The 15,542-nt window shown below is 32.6% G+C and overlaps 2 protein-coding genes across 2 annotated transcripts; both read left to right on the top strand.

Moving 5' to 3' along the window:
• The first annotated feature begins 107 nt into the window (after window positions 1-107).
• Window positions 108-3,120, top strand: LOC125203415 (uncharacterized). Its single transcript, XM_048101750.2, has 4 exons — window positions 108-293; window positions 927-1,145; window positions 1,508-1,727; window positions 2,612-3,120. The coding sequence occupies exons 1-4, from the start codon at window positions 172-174 to the stop codon at window positions 2,858-2,860; spliced, it is 810 nt and encodes a 269-aa protein (XP_047957707.1). The 5' UTR covers window positions 108-171; the 3' UTR covers window positions 2,861-3,120.
• A 9,474-nt stretch (window positions 3,121-12,594) lies between these two features.
• LOC125207608 (auxin-responsive protein SAUR32-like) lies at window positions 12,595-13,101 on the top strand. Its single transcript, XM_048107015.2, has one exon. It carries the CDS (start codon window positions 12,675-12,677, stop codon window positions 12,984-12,986), a length of 312 nt encoding a protein of 103 aa, XP_047962972.1. The 5' UTR covers window positions 12,595-12,674; the 3' UTR covers window positions 12,987-13,101.
• The last annotated feature ends 2,441 nt before the right edge of the window (window positions 13,102-15,542 follow it).

Here is a 15,542-nt window from a genome sequence, read left to right as displayed (position 1 = left end):
TTTTTTTATCAGATGTCGTCATTCCAGTGTAAGTAAAGTCGCTACTGTTAATATTCACCACAACAACGACATTAGGTCGATATTCAAAACAAGGCATTTGTTCCGTCTTCTTCACCAATTAGAAAAAAATATAAAAAATCCGTTTTTGGGGGAGATTTTTGGAAATTACGTATGCCGCGGAGTATATCGAGGTCGCCGTCGTATTCGCGGCGGCGCTACTCCCGGTCTCGCTCGCCGGCGGTCACTCACCGCCACTCCTCCCGTCGGGACCGTGCGCGTTCCCCTTACAGCAGGTCGCTTTACTAATCTTTCCTGCTCTAATTATTGCTACTGTTTTACTCTTTTTTGGTGCTCTTCTTTGTCGCCAATTTCACTCCACCACTGCTGCTGTATATCGCTGGCTACTCTTATTATCCTAATCTGACCTATCGATTTAAACGTTTCCTGGATTAAATTGCATAAATTTGGTAGTAATCTCATCCGATTAAGTGATTGATTAAGCATTAGAAGGTGTTGGCTGACCTTTTAAGCTCATTAAAACAGCTTATAAATTAACTTAGCCGGACACCCTTAGTGTTAAGTCTTGTAGTTTGGCTGTAGTGATTGTGAAACATAAATTTGTTAGTCATTCAACAGTTTATGTGATGATGTTCTGTCTCTAAATAGGGGAATTGTAATTTTGTGGAAAATGGATATTTAGTTCATTGGGTTTGTAATGTGCTTACAAATGGATGTTACCAACACTACTCCAAGTTCAGTTTGGACTTACTAATCAATTTAGCTACTCCTAGCTATTTAGGATGTGGAAAAGATAATAGTAACAAGACTGATTTTCAAATTTCATTGGACTGCACTAGTTTTCAAATTGGTTATATGCTCAAGTAGAGAATGTAAGTACAATTTGATAACTTCTATGTTTATGGCAGGCGAAGAAGTCGTTCTGGTACACCGCGGCGACGAAGAAGTCGTTCTCCAGCTTCAAGGCATCACAAGAGCCGCTCCCCGGTGCCAAGGCGTCATAGGAGGCACAGAAGCCGAAGTTCTTCTTTGTCTCCTTCACCTAAATCCCGTAGTCCCAGTTCAACATTGACTGAACGTAAGCTTGCTAATGAAAAATTGAAAAAGGAAGAAGAAGAAAGGAAAAGGTAACTAACAGGCTCCATCATTTGTTTGGTAGAAAAAACAATCTGCTAACATTTTTTCTTGTTTTGTTGAGGAGCGTAATTTCTAGATCCTAAAATGCGATAAGAATGTTATGATGTGGAGTTTTTCTATGAATTTCCTCTGAATTTATATATCTCTATTTTAAGGAACATAATTACAATCTCCTAATGGAACCTTGCATTTTTCGCTTTGCCGCCTAAAGTTGTTCTCTTGCCACTTACAACCCAAACTTGTTAAAAGGGCAAATGTTGGATGGTATTGAATTATTGCTTTTAAGAAACCTCTGTAAGCTCTTACTGGTTAGATTCTACTGGGTAACTTGATGACTTAAGTCCTCTTTTAGACTGCAGCAGGAAGAAGAGCTCAAACAATTAGAGGAAGAGACTGCAAAGAGATTGGAGGAGGAAATTCGCAGTCGAGTTGAGGAAAAATTGGGGTCTGAAGAAGTCAGGTTAGAAATCGAAAGACAGATAGAAGAAGCCCGGAAGAAATTGTTTGAGGACGTCGAAGCTCAACTTCAAAGAGAAAAGGAAGCTGCCCTTGCTGAAGCAAGGGCAAAAGAAGTAAGTCCTTGAGATGCTAATCCTATTCTTTCTTTTATCCATTCATATGTTGTTCCAACAATCATTCCCTTATGTTGCTCCACTTTGAAGTGATTCAACTTGTATTTTGCAAATTTGTGACGTCATCTTGTGATTCCATTCTTCTTGGTAATTATGAGACTATGACTAATTATCACGAGACTATCCATCTAGGATTAAGTTGTACGGCTTAATCTTATGAACCAAACATGATACATCTTTAATCATGAGATTTAATCTTGGCAACCGAACACCCCCTTACTTTATTAATTAATCGTGCATGTGCCATACTAGATTAAACCATCATTTAACTGATTAGTGTTTATTTGGAAAAAATAAAACAGTCAAATTTGATCCTATATCCTACTTATAGAGAAGCTTAAATAGGGCATTGTTTAACCGTTGTTGTATGATGATCTAATCAACTTTAAAACAATTTTATCAAAATAGTTATATCACTCTGAGTTGGGCTTTCGCCATTATGGATTGTGTTAGTGTACTAATTAATTTACAGGTAATAACTAATAACCTTCAATTCTGTATATTAAAATTATCAACACAAAGACATAATTATATCAATACAACATGTAAATTTAAATATTAACACAAAGACATAAATTTATCAATACAAGAAGATTGATAAATTTATATCTTTATATTGATATTTTTAACTTACAAAATTAATATTAATATCTCACAGCTCACTATTATTATAACTTAAGTATTATGCATCCTTTCTGGTGTTTCCTGTGATTTATGAAGGCATCTAAAATGTCGCAATCTCTGATCTTCCTCTAATAATCTGAAATGCGAAGCCCGATTTCTGCATAGTAATCTATCTAATCAAAATCATGAAATGCCAACAGGAACAAGCTCGCAGGGAGAGAGAAGAGCTAGATAAGATGCTCGAAGAGAATCAAAGGAGGGTAGAAGAATCTCAGAGGAGAGAAGCTTTGGAACAGCAGAGGAAAGAGGAGGAAAGACTTCGAGAGTTGGAACTGATTCAGAGACAAAAAGAAGAGGCTGCTCGAAGGAGGAGACTCGAAGAGGAGGAAGAGCGAGCAAATCAGATATTACTTGGTAAGAACAAGCCTCGGCAGAAGATTGGCCTGTAGGTGAGTCTGAACATACTTATATGTTTGTCTGTTGTTGTATAAGTACGCGGATTACTTTAGGAGAGTTGCTTCCTACATTACTGTATCCCTCGCTGTGACCATTAGGTGCTGAATACTTGCAGAGTTTTGATTTGAAACTGTGAACAAATTTACTTGTTTTCACTTTCCTTTGTATTAATGGAAACCCTTCAGTCGGATACCTCTGGTGCCGAACTGGGTAACCCACATCCTCTAATACAGCGGTGGAGTTGTTATTGTTATGGTTATTGTTATTGTTATTGTTTGTTTTACTTGTTATTGTTTGTTAAAGCAAAAAGCTAGGATTTGAATTTAAACCAAGTTGCTAAAAATTATGGTTCCTAAATGATGGTGCCAGTTTTGCCGAAGGTGGAACCAGACCATGAAGGGCCCAAACGGTTCTGGTTTTGGAACCGAAACCCCTTTGATTCTCAAACCTTTTGGTTTTTTTCTTTTTACCTTTCCATGTTCCTTATCCTTTTCTTTCACTTCTCCCCTCTTTTTATCTCAAAACCGAAACCCTTCCTTTCCCTCACCTCTCTTTGCTTCTTCTTTCAGTACACACAGCGCCACCGCAGCTTCTCCTCTTCGTCGACGTGGTCAGTGACTTCTATTTCATCTCTCCCTTCATTCACGCATCTCCATCTCTCACTCGCATACCAGCCACTGTCTTAGACCGGGCGTGCTCTCTCTCTCTCTCTCTCTCCTCTGGTGCAGCAATGGCATTGGTGCGCATGCAGAGCATGCACGCGCTGTCTGAGTCTAATAGAGTAGCTTGATATTTTGATAAACTATCCAAACCCAAAGTGGTCCCTTTTGTATATTATGACAGACACTAATTTTGTAGCATATATCTCCAGGATATGTCTAGATTTTGTGAGATTTAAAACAATACTCCATTCATGGTCCGTGAAAAATAAGTCTCATTTTGTAATTTTGGAATATTTACAAAAATTAGTCCGATTGCTAAAAATAGAAGGTTTCTCTCTCACGTTTTATCCACTTTTTCTCTTCTCTTCCATACTTTATCCGTTTGTTCTCCCTATTTCTCTTATTTTATCTTTTTTTTTTCTTTTCTCTTACTTTATCAATTTCTCATTAAAACACATGTTACCCACAAATAAAACTATTTTTTTAAGGATGTAGGATGTACATAATATGCACCTTATTAGACTTGTCATGACAGAATACAAAACTATGCACCTTATTAGACTTGTCATGACAGAATACAAAACTATATCAGATTGCAAATATATTAATATCAGTTGACACCACAAAATATATTAGTTTTTGGCTCAAATCAGTTTTTACTGATTCATGAATATCAGTTTCTAACTTTATATCATTTTCTAATTAAATATCAGTAATTGATAACTTTATATCAGTTTCTAATTAAATATCAGTAATTGATGATATATTTCATGATATCAACTAATATTAATATATTAGATAATTGATATGATTTTCAAGGGGAGTGATCAATTGCTAACTACTCCATCCGTCCCACAAAGATTGGCTCATTTTGACCGCGCACGAGATTTAAGAAATGTAATGAAAAGTGGGTTGAAAAAGTTAGTGAAATGTGAGTCCTACTTTCATATATTAGTTTTATAATAAAATGTGAGTAGGAATGAGTTAGTGGAATATGGGTATCCACTACAAAAAATGGTAAAAAGTGAAATGGGACAAACTTTGTGGAACGGATGAAAATGGAAAATTAGGAATTAGGACAATCTTTCTGGGACGGGGGGAATAATTAGCAATCTCAAACTAAGACTAAATCTTAATCATTAGATTAGAAGATCTAGTGGTTGAAATAATGTCATATGGATTATATTTTTAATTAAGAAAATTAATAAATAAAAATAGAGGATATTAATGTTAATTTCCTCTCATTAAAATCATCTTAAAACTTTAAATTTACGTAACTCTCTCGTCTTAAATTATTTTTTCGCAAAAAATATATCAAATTAAAGATAATTTTATAAGGATTCCAACGAGATGTCAATTGCATATGTTCTGACGACGTTCGGATGATGAAATTTGATATTTTTTATTTTAGTTTTCGTAAATGTTGATAACCAAATTTTTATCAATAAATACATCAAAAAATCTCAATAAAACCATGTAAACATCTCAATAAAACCATGTAAAAATCTCAATAAATATGTGTTGATATTTTCTTGTACTAGTGTTGATATTCTTATGTCATATTGTTGATATTTGTAATACACTATGTTGATATAAAAAAACATTCACGAAAATTATCATATGATAACATAATGACGATATTACCCTTTTGTTGATATTTTGTCTACTATTTACTGAGATTCGTAAGATTTAATCTCATCCACTAATTTTAAAATCTAAGGGTGAAGATTTGGTCTTGATTTTGGATTAGGGTGATATAAGCATTAGAATATGACTCTGATTTTCAATACCCAAAATTCTTATTTTGAAAAAAAAACCTCACTCTGAACCACTCCTAGTTAGGGCAGACAATTTTTGACACGACACGATAACACGACACGAACCGGCACGAAATTAATGGGTTTGGATCAGAGCTTATCGTGTCCGTGTCCTTATCGGGTCGACCCATTAAGAACACGAAAAATTCGTGTCGTGTTCGTGTCGGGTTCGTGTTATCCGTTAACAATGCGTGTTCGTGTCGTGTTCGTGTTATCCGTTAACACATAATATTTTAATATTATTATTCTTATTATTTTCATTTTTCAATACTTATTTTCGTGTCATTAATGGGTTCGTGTCGTGTTCGTGTCGTGTTGACCCGAAACGGTTCGTGTCGGTAATGAGTTCGTGTCGTGTTCGTGTCTGAGCTTAGCGGGTCGTGTTCGTGTTTGAGGTTTTCTTAACGGGTCGTGTTCGTGTTTATTGTTATCGTGTTTGTATCGACACGCACGATTTGCCACCCCTACTCCTAGTCTATATTCATTGTATAATGGGTGTATCTATTTTTTTTATGTGATTACGTGACTCGTTTCAAAAGAAAAGGCCCCAATATATGTAGTTGAAGCAGGCGCACGACTTATGACAGTAGTACTCCCTCCGTCCCACTGAAAATGACATATTTTCTTTTTTAATTTATCTAAATTAAAATAATCGATTATTAAAAATGGAAACACATTTTATTTTTATTTTATTCTCTTATTTCACTCTTCATAAAATAAAGCTGCATAAAATCTCGTATCATCTAAAAGAATTGGATATCTCTTGGATGGAGGGAGTCCTTTAATTTGGAGAAGGTTTTTTGAGGCGTAAAAAATGTGTCAGAACCGGCCATTTAGATTGGACCACTTGTAATTTAGTCCCTATCCAATAAAAGATGCGTATCTAATAAAAATATTTATTGCATATGTATCTCATTTTTATATGATTGATATATAATATCATTTCAATGTAAAAGCCCCAAATATATATTTATATAATACTACTATAATTAATTATGTAAGTAGGTGCAGCATACATATGGAGTAATTTTTTCTACTACTTCTTCCTTACTTTAAAATAGTACTCCCTTCGTTCCATAGTAATTGAGTTATTTTGTCATTTTGGTACGTTTCATTTTAATAGAGTCATTTTCTTTTTTTAGTAAAAGTCAACACATTTTTCCACACCTACTTTACTCTCTCTTACTTTTTTCTCTGTTCATCTTTCTACCTCTTTCATTTTTCACTTTATTCTCTCTTTACTTAGCTCACCTAACACAATTTTTCTTAATCTCCGTGCCGAAAAGAAACGCCTCCATTACTATGGAACGGAGGGAGTAGTAGTAACTATTTTTATTTTAAGTTGTCTTTTAAAACTAAAAACTTTATATTTTGATATATTTTTTTTTCTAATAAGATGAGATAGTTCACTCATTTGTGACGATGCATCAATCTTATGCATTACTCTATGACAAATTAAATCTTAGAGATCTTCTAACATATTTTTTTCAATATATATAAAGCTTTTCAAATCTAAAAATACGGATGTGTACTAGAATGCATTGTTCCTGTCACAAGCATTGTGGTTGGGTATTGGCTGTTATTGTTAATGCTATGAGATTTTAGCTTATCTTTGGCGGTTAGGGTCAAGATTCTTTAGAAGTGTTGGAAAAAGGGCAAATAAAAAGATTGATGTCGAAATAAGGTGTAGAAGGAGCCAAACAAAGATTCGGAAAATAGAAGGATATTATTAGAATGAAGAAGTAAGACCACAAGAAGCAAACACATACACAAAAAGTGGGCAAATGGTTTAGCCGAAAGCTGAAATGGAGATCTGCCTACCCTCCCACATATTTTTTTGTTTAGGTATATCCCTTCTATCCCACCTTTTCAAGTTTCAACCCTAATGTGGATCTTTTTTCCAATTCTTGGTAGTAGTATAATTTTTATAACTATATCATGTATGCAATTTATGTAAATATGTGAATTTAAATAAGGAAAAATTTATGAATATGACTCAACTTTCAAACTATAATATTTTGATCATTATCGTTGAATAATGTGACAAAAATATTCATAGTCAAATTTTTGGAACTTGAAAAATATAATTTGTGCTTCGTAGTTTAGTGTTGGGAACATGTATTCTCCGACATGATACATAGACCTTCAAAGCCCCTAAAATTTAACTTGGACATTTTTTGTCACATTGTTCAAAGATTAGGCATCAAATCTCAGAGCAATCAATATCTATATAAAGTCTAACTAACAAGATTATGATCTACTTCAATTTTACCGATTCATATTAAGTGCCAATTTTGAACACTGAAAATTGTGGCTCGCAACATTTTGTGACTGTCTAATTGTTCGCAACAATTTACATGTAGGATGTTATTTATAAATGACTTGAATCGGGGCAATATGAGTACTAGTACTATATTTCTTCTTAGCTACATATAGATTAAGTTGTTTAAAACCACTTACTTTTGAATTTTGATAAGCTGTAAGACTAGATACGCATTTTAAGTTTTCTTTTTTGTTTTATTCATTAGATTGATTTGTATGCATTTCAAAAAGTAGTTTTTCGTTAGGCTAATCTGTATGCATTTCAAAAAGTAGGACAACTGACCTAATTATTTAAAAGTTGCTTTATATCTAAAGACATGATCAATTTTTTGATCATTAGTTAAGAATGGACGAATCTCATTTCAGTCGATTATACATGTTAGAATGAGTATATCTTAAGTTTGGTTATAGTTTTTGTAAAGCATAATGCTCTATTGCCCCGTCTCTAATTGACATCCTAAATTTACCATTTGGGTCATGCTATCGTCGTAGCCAACCAAAATAATAGACAAATTAGATAGTAGTTTTGCAAAATGAATAATAAATATAATGGTTTCATAATGATAATAATAATTAATAACAATAATAATATTAGAGCGTGTTAAATCATAACAAAGCACTGCACAACCTACCGTTGTCGACAGGCGACTTTAACATTACTAATCAAGTAAATAAAAGAAATAAAAAGAAAGAATTTGTTCATTGCATCAACCATCTGGCACCTCCACTACACAGAATATTTGATAATAATGTCCATATCAATCATTAAAACTCCCCCTTTTGACTAACCAATTTTATTTGTGGTGCTTATAATATTCCTCCTATATTTTAAATTTTAATGCCCCAAAATCATTTTTATTCTCCTTTTTATTAAAGAAATTCCCAACTTGAATGAAGTGAACAATTTGTTGACTTATCTCTTTTCCCATAATCTTGAAAATGTGGCACTATGCATGGCCCAGAAAAAAATTGATTTCCTGGGTGAATTAGTGCTTCCTAATTATTCAAAGTCTACGCGTTAGTCTCATTGATTTCTTTTGTATCACTGTTACATTCAATTATTTGTCCAAATAACCGTTGATACCTAACCCAAACGAGGAGTTTAAACCTCGAACCTCTACTTTAATCAAGAATAATAACACCCAAATTGTATGTCCTAAATGAATTTTATTTGTGAAATTATATCTGGTGTGACCGTCTTGACCGTTGTTGAGTAAAAGGATGAAGTCTATTTATGAAGAAATGATTTCATTTGATATATTACGCATAGATGATTATTTTTTTCTATGTTGGATAACTAATAACGCATTCAAATTTTATGATTTTTAAATTAATTTTTAAAATAGGAGGAAATAACAAAATTTGACTCCCATTATACATTTATTTAAAATTTCCACTGTAAAGTGATTGTTCTGTTCCCAAAAGGCATGAACTGATGAACATGATACTAGTGAGTGGCTGAGTGCCATACACCTAGGGAATGAATAGCAGTATGATTGATGATAAGACAAATTAAAACTTGAATATAAAAAATATTATCGAAATTAGCCTAATATATTATTTTTGCTTCTTTATTCTGTCAAGATTTTGTCATTAAATTATACAGTAGTATTAACTCAGTCTCTATTATTTGGAAAAAATATTTCCAGACGGCTCTAAACTTTGATGTACTATATTTTTCCACTATTTTGTACTGCTACTAATTTCTTGCCCTTTTGATAATTTTTTAACCCAAAGAACATTTTTATACTTTTGCAATTGAGATCCGAGAGAACTTCATACTTAGGTCATCCGCAACGCCGTCTCTTAACCGTCTCATCTCTTCACTATTCATAGGCCCCACTGTACTTTTCAGCTCATCTCTTAACTAAGAGACAACACCTGCATCCCTCCATCTCTTAACTATCTCTTAACTATTCATTCAATTTCATTTTTTATTTTTAATTGCAACAAATTCAATTAATAAAAAACACAATTCATTAAATAAAGAGTGAACTTCAAAAATGGTCTCTGGACTATGAATTTATCTCAAAAATGGTCCCTAGACTTTAAAAATATCACCAGTAGTCCCTAGACTAAGGGTTAATATAAAAAACGATCCTTTTGCACTGTTTCGAGACGAAAATGCCCTTTTGAGGGGTTTTGGGGGTTTGGGCAATTTGGTCTTTTTACACTTTTAACATTTTAAATCTGATATTATTTCAGTTATGTATTAAATCTGATATTATTTCAAAATTATCATTCTTCTTCCCTTTTGTCATCCTTCACTTTGTTTCTTTATTTCAATATTAGATTTAATTTTACAAAATTAAATTTTAAATTTCAGTTTTTAAATATCAATAAATTTTTTTAATTATATAAATTACTCCCTCTGTGCCATTAAAAATGAAACGATTGCTTTTTTCACACATGTTTTGAAAAAATAATAATAAATAGTTAAAGTGGAGAAAAAATAAAGTAGAAAAGAGAATAATATAAAGGGGACTCTCCTCTACATTATTCTCTCTCTTATTTTATTTTTTCACTACTTTAGTTATTTATTATAATTTTTCCAAAACAAGTGTGCAAAAGCAAACATTGCATATTTAATGGGATGGGGGAAGTATTAAATAACCAAAATTAATAGTCATAATCAATATTTGATAGTGTCTAATATTTAATCAATAAGATATAACAACACCTTAGTTTTAATCAATATTTAATAGCTTTAATCATAAATAGATCATATAACACAATTTATTCTGAAATAAATATGCATCTAATGTAAGACTAATATAATTTTCATTTATTAATTTGAAAACAATCAAAATGACTAGAAAATTTCAACAAAAATACTCCTATATAAATTTTTTAGTCAACTTCATAATATTCAATGACAAGCAATTATAACAATCGAACGAAGGCTAAATAGAATAGCTCTTATTTTTCCATCATGATTAATATTATTTTTCTGTACTTCTTCAATTCAGCTGAATATTATATTAAATAAAAAAATTAATAATTTTAATCAATATTTATAGTGTCCATGAATTAATAGTTTTAATTAAAAAAACTTATTGATATTTAAAAATCAAAATTTAAAATTTAATTTTATAAATTAAATCTAATATTGAAATAAAGAAACAAAGGGAAGGATGACAAAAGGGAAGAAGAATGATAAATTTGAAAAAATATCAGATTTAGTACATAACTGAAATAATATCAGATTTAAAATGTTAAAAGTGTAAAAAGACCAAATTGCCCAAACCCCTCAAAACCCTTCAAAAGGGCATTTTCGTCTCGAAACAGTGCAAAAGGACCGTTTTTGATATTAATCCTTAGTTTAGGGACTGCTGGTGATATTTTTAAAGCCCAGGGACCATTTTTGAAGTTCACTCTTAAATAAAATAAAATAACAATTTAAATACCTAAAAAAATAAAAAAGATATAATTAAAAAACTAGAAATTACAAATTGCACACTTAAACTCAAATAAAAAAAAATGGAGGCAAATTCTTCCTCCTCCCTACGTCGATCTTCTTCAAGCGATTCTTCCATTATTCGACGCATTTGCTCAAATGGATCCATAATTGATTAAATTTGGGAGAGAAAAAAAATAAAGGAATGATTTTATAGAAGTGATTGGAGGGGAAAGAAAGAGAGATGAGATAATAGATGTGTGTTTGTGTGTAAAATGGAGAATGGAGAAGAGTATATATTGAATATAAAAAAATAAAAAATAAAAAATTTAAAATATGACCGATGAACTGTCATATTACCGTGTTTTTTTTTTTCGAAAAATCTGATTTTTTTAAAAAAAATTGAATTATGACGTCATAAATCCGACGCCCACTCGCGGGTCGGCGAGTGGGCGTCACGCCAGCCGGGCGCGTGTCTCGCCAGCTCGAGGCTGGCCTCGCTGGGACGCGTCACGCGTCGAGACAGCTCATCTCGTCGAGACGAGATGGTAGCCGCATCGCTGTCTCGATGCCGTCTCGTCTCGTCGAGACGAGACCGAGACCGCATCGTGCAGCGTTGCGGATGCTCTTAGTATCTGAACTATACAATAATATTTCTTGAAAAATATTTCCAGATGTCCCTTAATATTGATAGAATACCTTTCGCTTTTTTTTGGACCAAACTACCCTCCCCTCATATTTCTTTTTCTTTTTGAAAAATGTAAAGACCAAAATTTAAAGAGTAATGATAAACAACCAAATTTTGTACCATCAAAATAAGGTTATATTAATAATTTGATGTATTAATTATATGTTAAATAATAAATAAAGTAAGTGGACAAGTTAAAAAGACTTATTAGCCTTTAACCTTATTTTTTATTTTAATATTTGAATTTTTTTTCTATTATTTTTTAAAATTTTAATTAAAGTATGCTCTAATTACATTTATGGTTCCAAAAATGTAAAAAATTATACACAAATCATAAATATCTAACTATAATATTATGCACTTTTCATGTACTATATATGCATCTATATATTTTAATTAAATGCATAACTAAATATATATTTTTTCAAATAAATTAGTTTTTAGCTGTATAAAATTTGGTCAATTTATTGAAATTGAAACTATTAATCTCAACTAAATCCATAAATGTTAGGAATAACAGCAGTTCAGTTACTGATATAGTCAGAGGGTGTCAAAGAGCAGTACTACAATTTTTATATTTTAAATAGAAATAATCTGAAAAAAAGGGACCACACGAGCTAGCTCAAAAGAAAAGTTAAAAAGTAGAAGACTCACCATATTCCGTATGCGTACGGCTGTCAAACCTCCCACACCCCCACTACTTTATTTTTAATTATTCTTTTTTCGTATTCAGAATATTTTTATTATAATAAATAAATAAAAAAAAGAAATAAAAAAACACCCAAAATATCATCATCACCATCATCACAAACGCTCCTTTATATATTCCACATAAATTCACTCACAATCACAACCAACCAACAAAACTCAAACTCAAACTCATCTGCAATTGCAAAATTCCGAGAATCAAAACAAATAAACATGCAAGAGGATAAGAAGATGAAGGTGAAGAAAGGGTGGCTGGCGGTGCAGGTGGGGTTGGAAGACGAAGACGGCGGATTTCAGCGATTTTCGATTCCGATCTCGTATCTCTACCATCCTCTCTTCCAGAAGCTTCTAGACAAAGCTCGCGAGGTCTACGGCTACAACACCGCCGGCCCCTTGATGCTCCCCTGCTCCGTCGAGGATTTTCTGCATCTGCGCTGGCGGATTGAGAAGGAGGCGGCCAGCCACCACCACCATCACCACCGCCATCAGCTGCCCGCGCCTTCTTTGTCGTTTCACTCATGTTGAGAGAGAGAGAGGAGAGGGGAGTTTTTATTTATTAGTGAAAGGCTTCCTCTTTCTTGTATCATTAATTGTGTATTTGTAGTTGGAAATCAATGCCAAAGCTTCAGATTGTTTACAAGTACAACAGAGCTGCTAATGTTTCTTTTACACATTTCGAAGGTATCAGTGCACGCTACTAATTTGAGAATTTAAGCTTATTCTATATTCAATAACAAGATTGAATTGAAACTCATTCATCATTGTTTGGTTAAGGATTTAGTATTTTTTATTATTATCATTATCATTATCATTATCATGGTTTTGGGATTTTACTAGTTTTGTGGAGTTTAGCCATTGGCCGAGTAGGGCTACGTGCTACTTGAAGATTCTTTATGATTGGTTGTAATAAGATAATGAAAAAACTAGAAATTAAAGAAACACGCAAAATAATACTAATAATAATGTTTTTGAAAATTATTCAATTTTGATTAGATACCAAAACTCTCATGATTGCTTTACTATATTAATTTAGTGTTGTTCATGCCCTAAGGGGATCACCTATAATATCTCATACTACATCCCCTGTTACACACACAAATATAATAAGTGATGTTGGGGTCCATTACTCATGTTTGTGAGTGTGGAGTAGGAGATGTTGTAGGAATTGGTGTAGATGATCCTCTCCGGATTCACTCATGTTTGTGTGTGTATAGTAGAGGATGTTATAGGTGATCCTTATTGGTTTATATGTTAGAGAATATAGTGAGTGGTACGATGTCTGAGTTGAAACTGGACTTTCGAACAAACAAAATATAGATGCTGCTTCTTCCGAAATATTAACCTTTGAAGATTTCCGAAATGCTAAACGTTGGGTCCAAAGCATCCAATCCCCAGAGCAAATAGTTAAAACAAAAAACAATTTCAAAAATAGAATATAGTGGAGTAGTACTCTGTTATAGAATAGTTTGTACATATTTGGAAAGAGTAAAAAAAAATCAAACCCCTAAAACTCAGGCCCATTAAAGGTTGTCCAACTACAAAGATATCTAACTAATGAAGATTTTGACTAAAGGATTCATGCATTATATCATGAACATTTGCACCACAATGACTACTCATACAAACTACTTCACATAAATAGTTTATAAATATATACACTCCTATTCTTCCGAGTTTTGTATCCGCCATTGAAGATGAAGAAAATCCTCAACGGAGCATGGTAGCGTGACGGGGCCAGCAGTTTGGTAGTCATATAGCTCGGAAGATTTATGAAGAAGAGTTTGAAAGAGTGGATTGTATAAATACGAAATTGGGATCACAAACTTTTGAAACGTACAACAATCTTCATTTTGATCATCATTTGCTAATCCAACTTGCACCGCTAACCACCCTTTCTTCACCTTCATGTTTTTGCATCTTTGCATCTTCTTGTTTGGAGAAAACATGTTGATGTATGCTTTCTTGTTGTGCTTCGATTTTTCTTATAGATGTAGTTTGTGTGATAGTATTTGTTTTGGTTAATCATGGGACATGTTGAAAATATTTATAGCTAGAAATTTATGCTCTTCTTTGGGCTTTTTGTATTTATCAATGTAGCCCACTAGCTATGAAATCATTTTCTCACTACAAGAATATCAATAATAAGAAATGAATTTAGAAGGTATCGATTGCTATGTTAATTTCTTATTAATATTTGCATATATTCCTTTCGATCGACGACAATCAAGAATATTTATTGGAGCAAGAATCCCAAGGCAGCATTAGTTTTATCCGAAAATCAAATTCCATTACCACCAAAAGACAATGAATTCCTCTTTCTAGGCCATCAGAAGTTGGGAATATAGTCAAAATGTTTATGTTGTACTACTATTAAAGAAATACTACTACTAATAGTTTGTTCTTTATTGTCATTGTTATTCACTAAGGAATACATAGATTCGGTGTCATTACTTTAAGGTTAATTTGTTTTTGTTTTTCCTTCACAATTGTATATAATTGATGACTTTATATTGCTATAGGCACACTGAGAAATCCTGCAATACAATAATTGTGGATGAAATTCAGAGTACAATTCTGTGTTTCACCTCTAAATATAGCCTAGAAATCAATTTATAATTAACAATAAATTAAATAGTTTCAATTTTGTCATTTCAATAGATTTCATTGCCTTTTTATACATGACCCATTGTGGTGTTCGTGGAGCGACTAATAGTAGATTAATTAGTTAATCAAGACGACCTCAATTATCAAATTAATTAGCTGCACCTGCACCTAGCTAGAAATTTAGTTATTATTTTCCCAAAGATCATGGATTTGAAATTATGGAAAAATTATAAACGTAGATGATTTCAAAACTTTAAAAAGTGTAAATGATTTAATAGTTTATAAAAGGTTCACTACAAAAAAATCGCTAATTAGCGGCGGAATTTCCGCCACTAAATCTCATTTTTCCGCCAGTAAACCAGTTAGTGGCGGAACATAACCGCGGCTATATAATCGCCGCTAAAATATCAGTGGCGGAATATTTTCCGCCACTGAGTCGCAGTGGCGGATTACCCACGGAAAATAGTTCGCCACTGA

Source organism: Salvia hispanica, chromosome 6, assembly GCF_029641045.1.
Source record: "Salvia hispanica isolate PSC_SH4W2 chromosome 6, Shi_PSC_v1, whole genome shotgun sequence".
Classification (NCBI taxonomy): Eukaryota; Viridiplantae; Streptophyta; class Magnoliopsida; order Lamiales; family Lamiaceae; genus Salvia; species Salvia hispanica.
Note: the sequence above shows the minus strand (reverse complement) of the source record. Positions and strands in the feature narration are given on the sequence as shown.

Coding starts and splice junctions, on each gene's coding strand:
- LOC125203415 (XM_048101750.2), top strand. CDS start 172: ATGCCGCGGAGTATATCGAGGTCGCCGTCGTATTCGCGGCGGCGCTAC. Junction 294..926: donor GCGCGTTCCCCTTACAGCAG/GTCGCTTTACTA, acceptor TGTTTATGGCAG/GCGAAGAAGTCGTTCTGGTA. Junction 1,146..1,507: donor GAAGAAGAAGAAAGGAAAAG/GTAACTAACAGG, acceptor GTCCTCTTTTAG/ACTGCAGCAGGAAGAAGAGC.
- LOC125207608 (XM_048107015.2), top strand. CDS start 12,675: ATGCAAGAGGATAAGAAGATGAAGGTGAAGAAAGGGTGGCTGGCGGTG.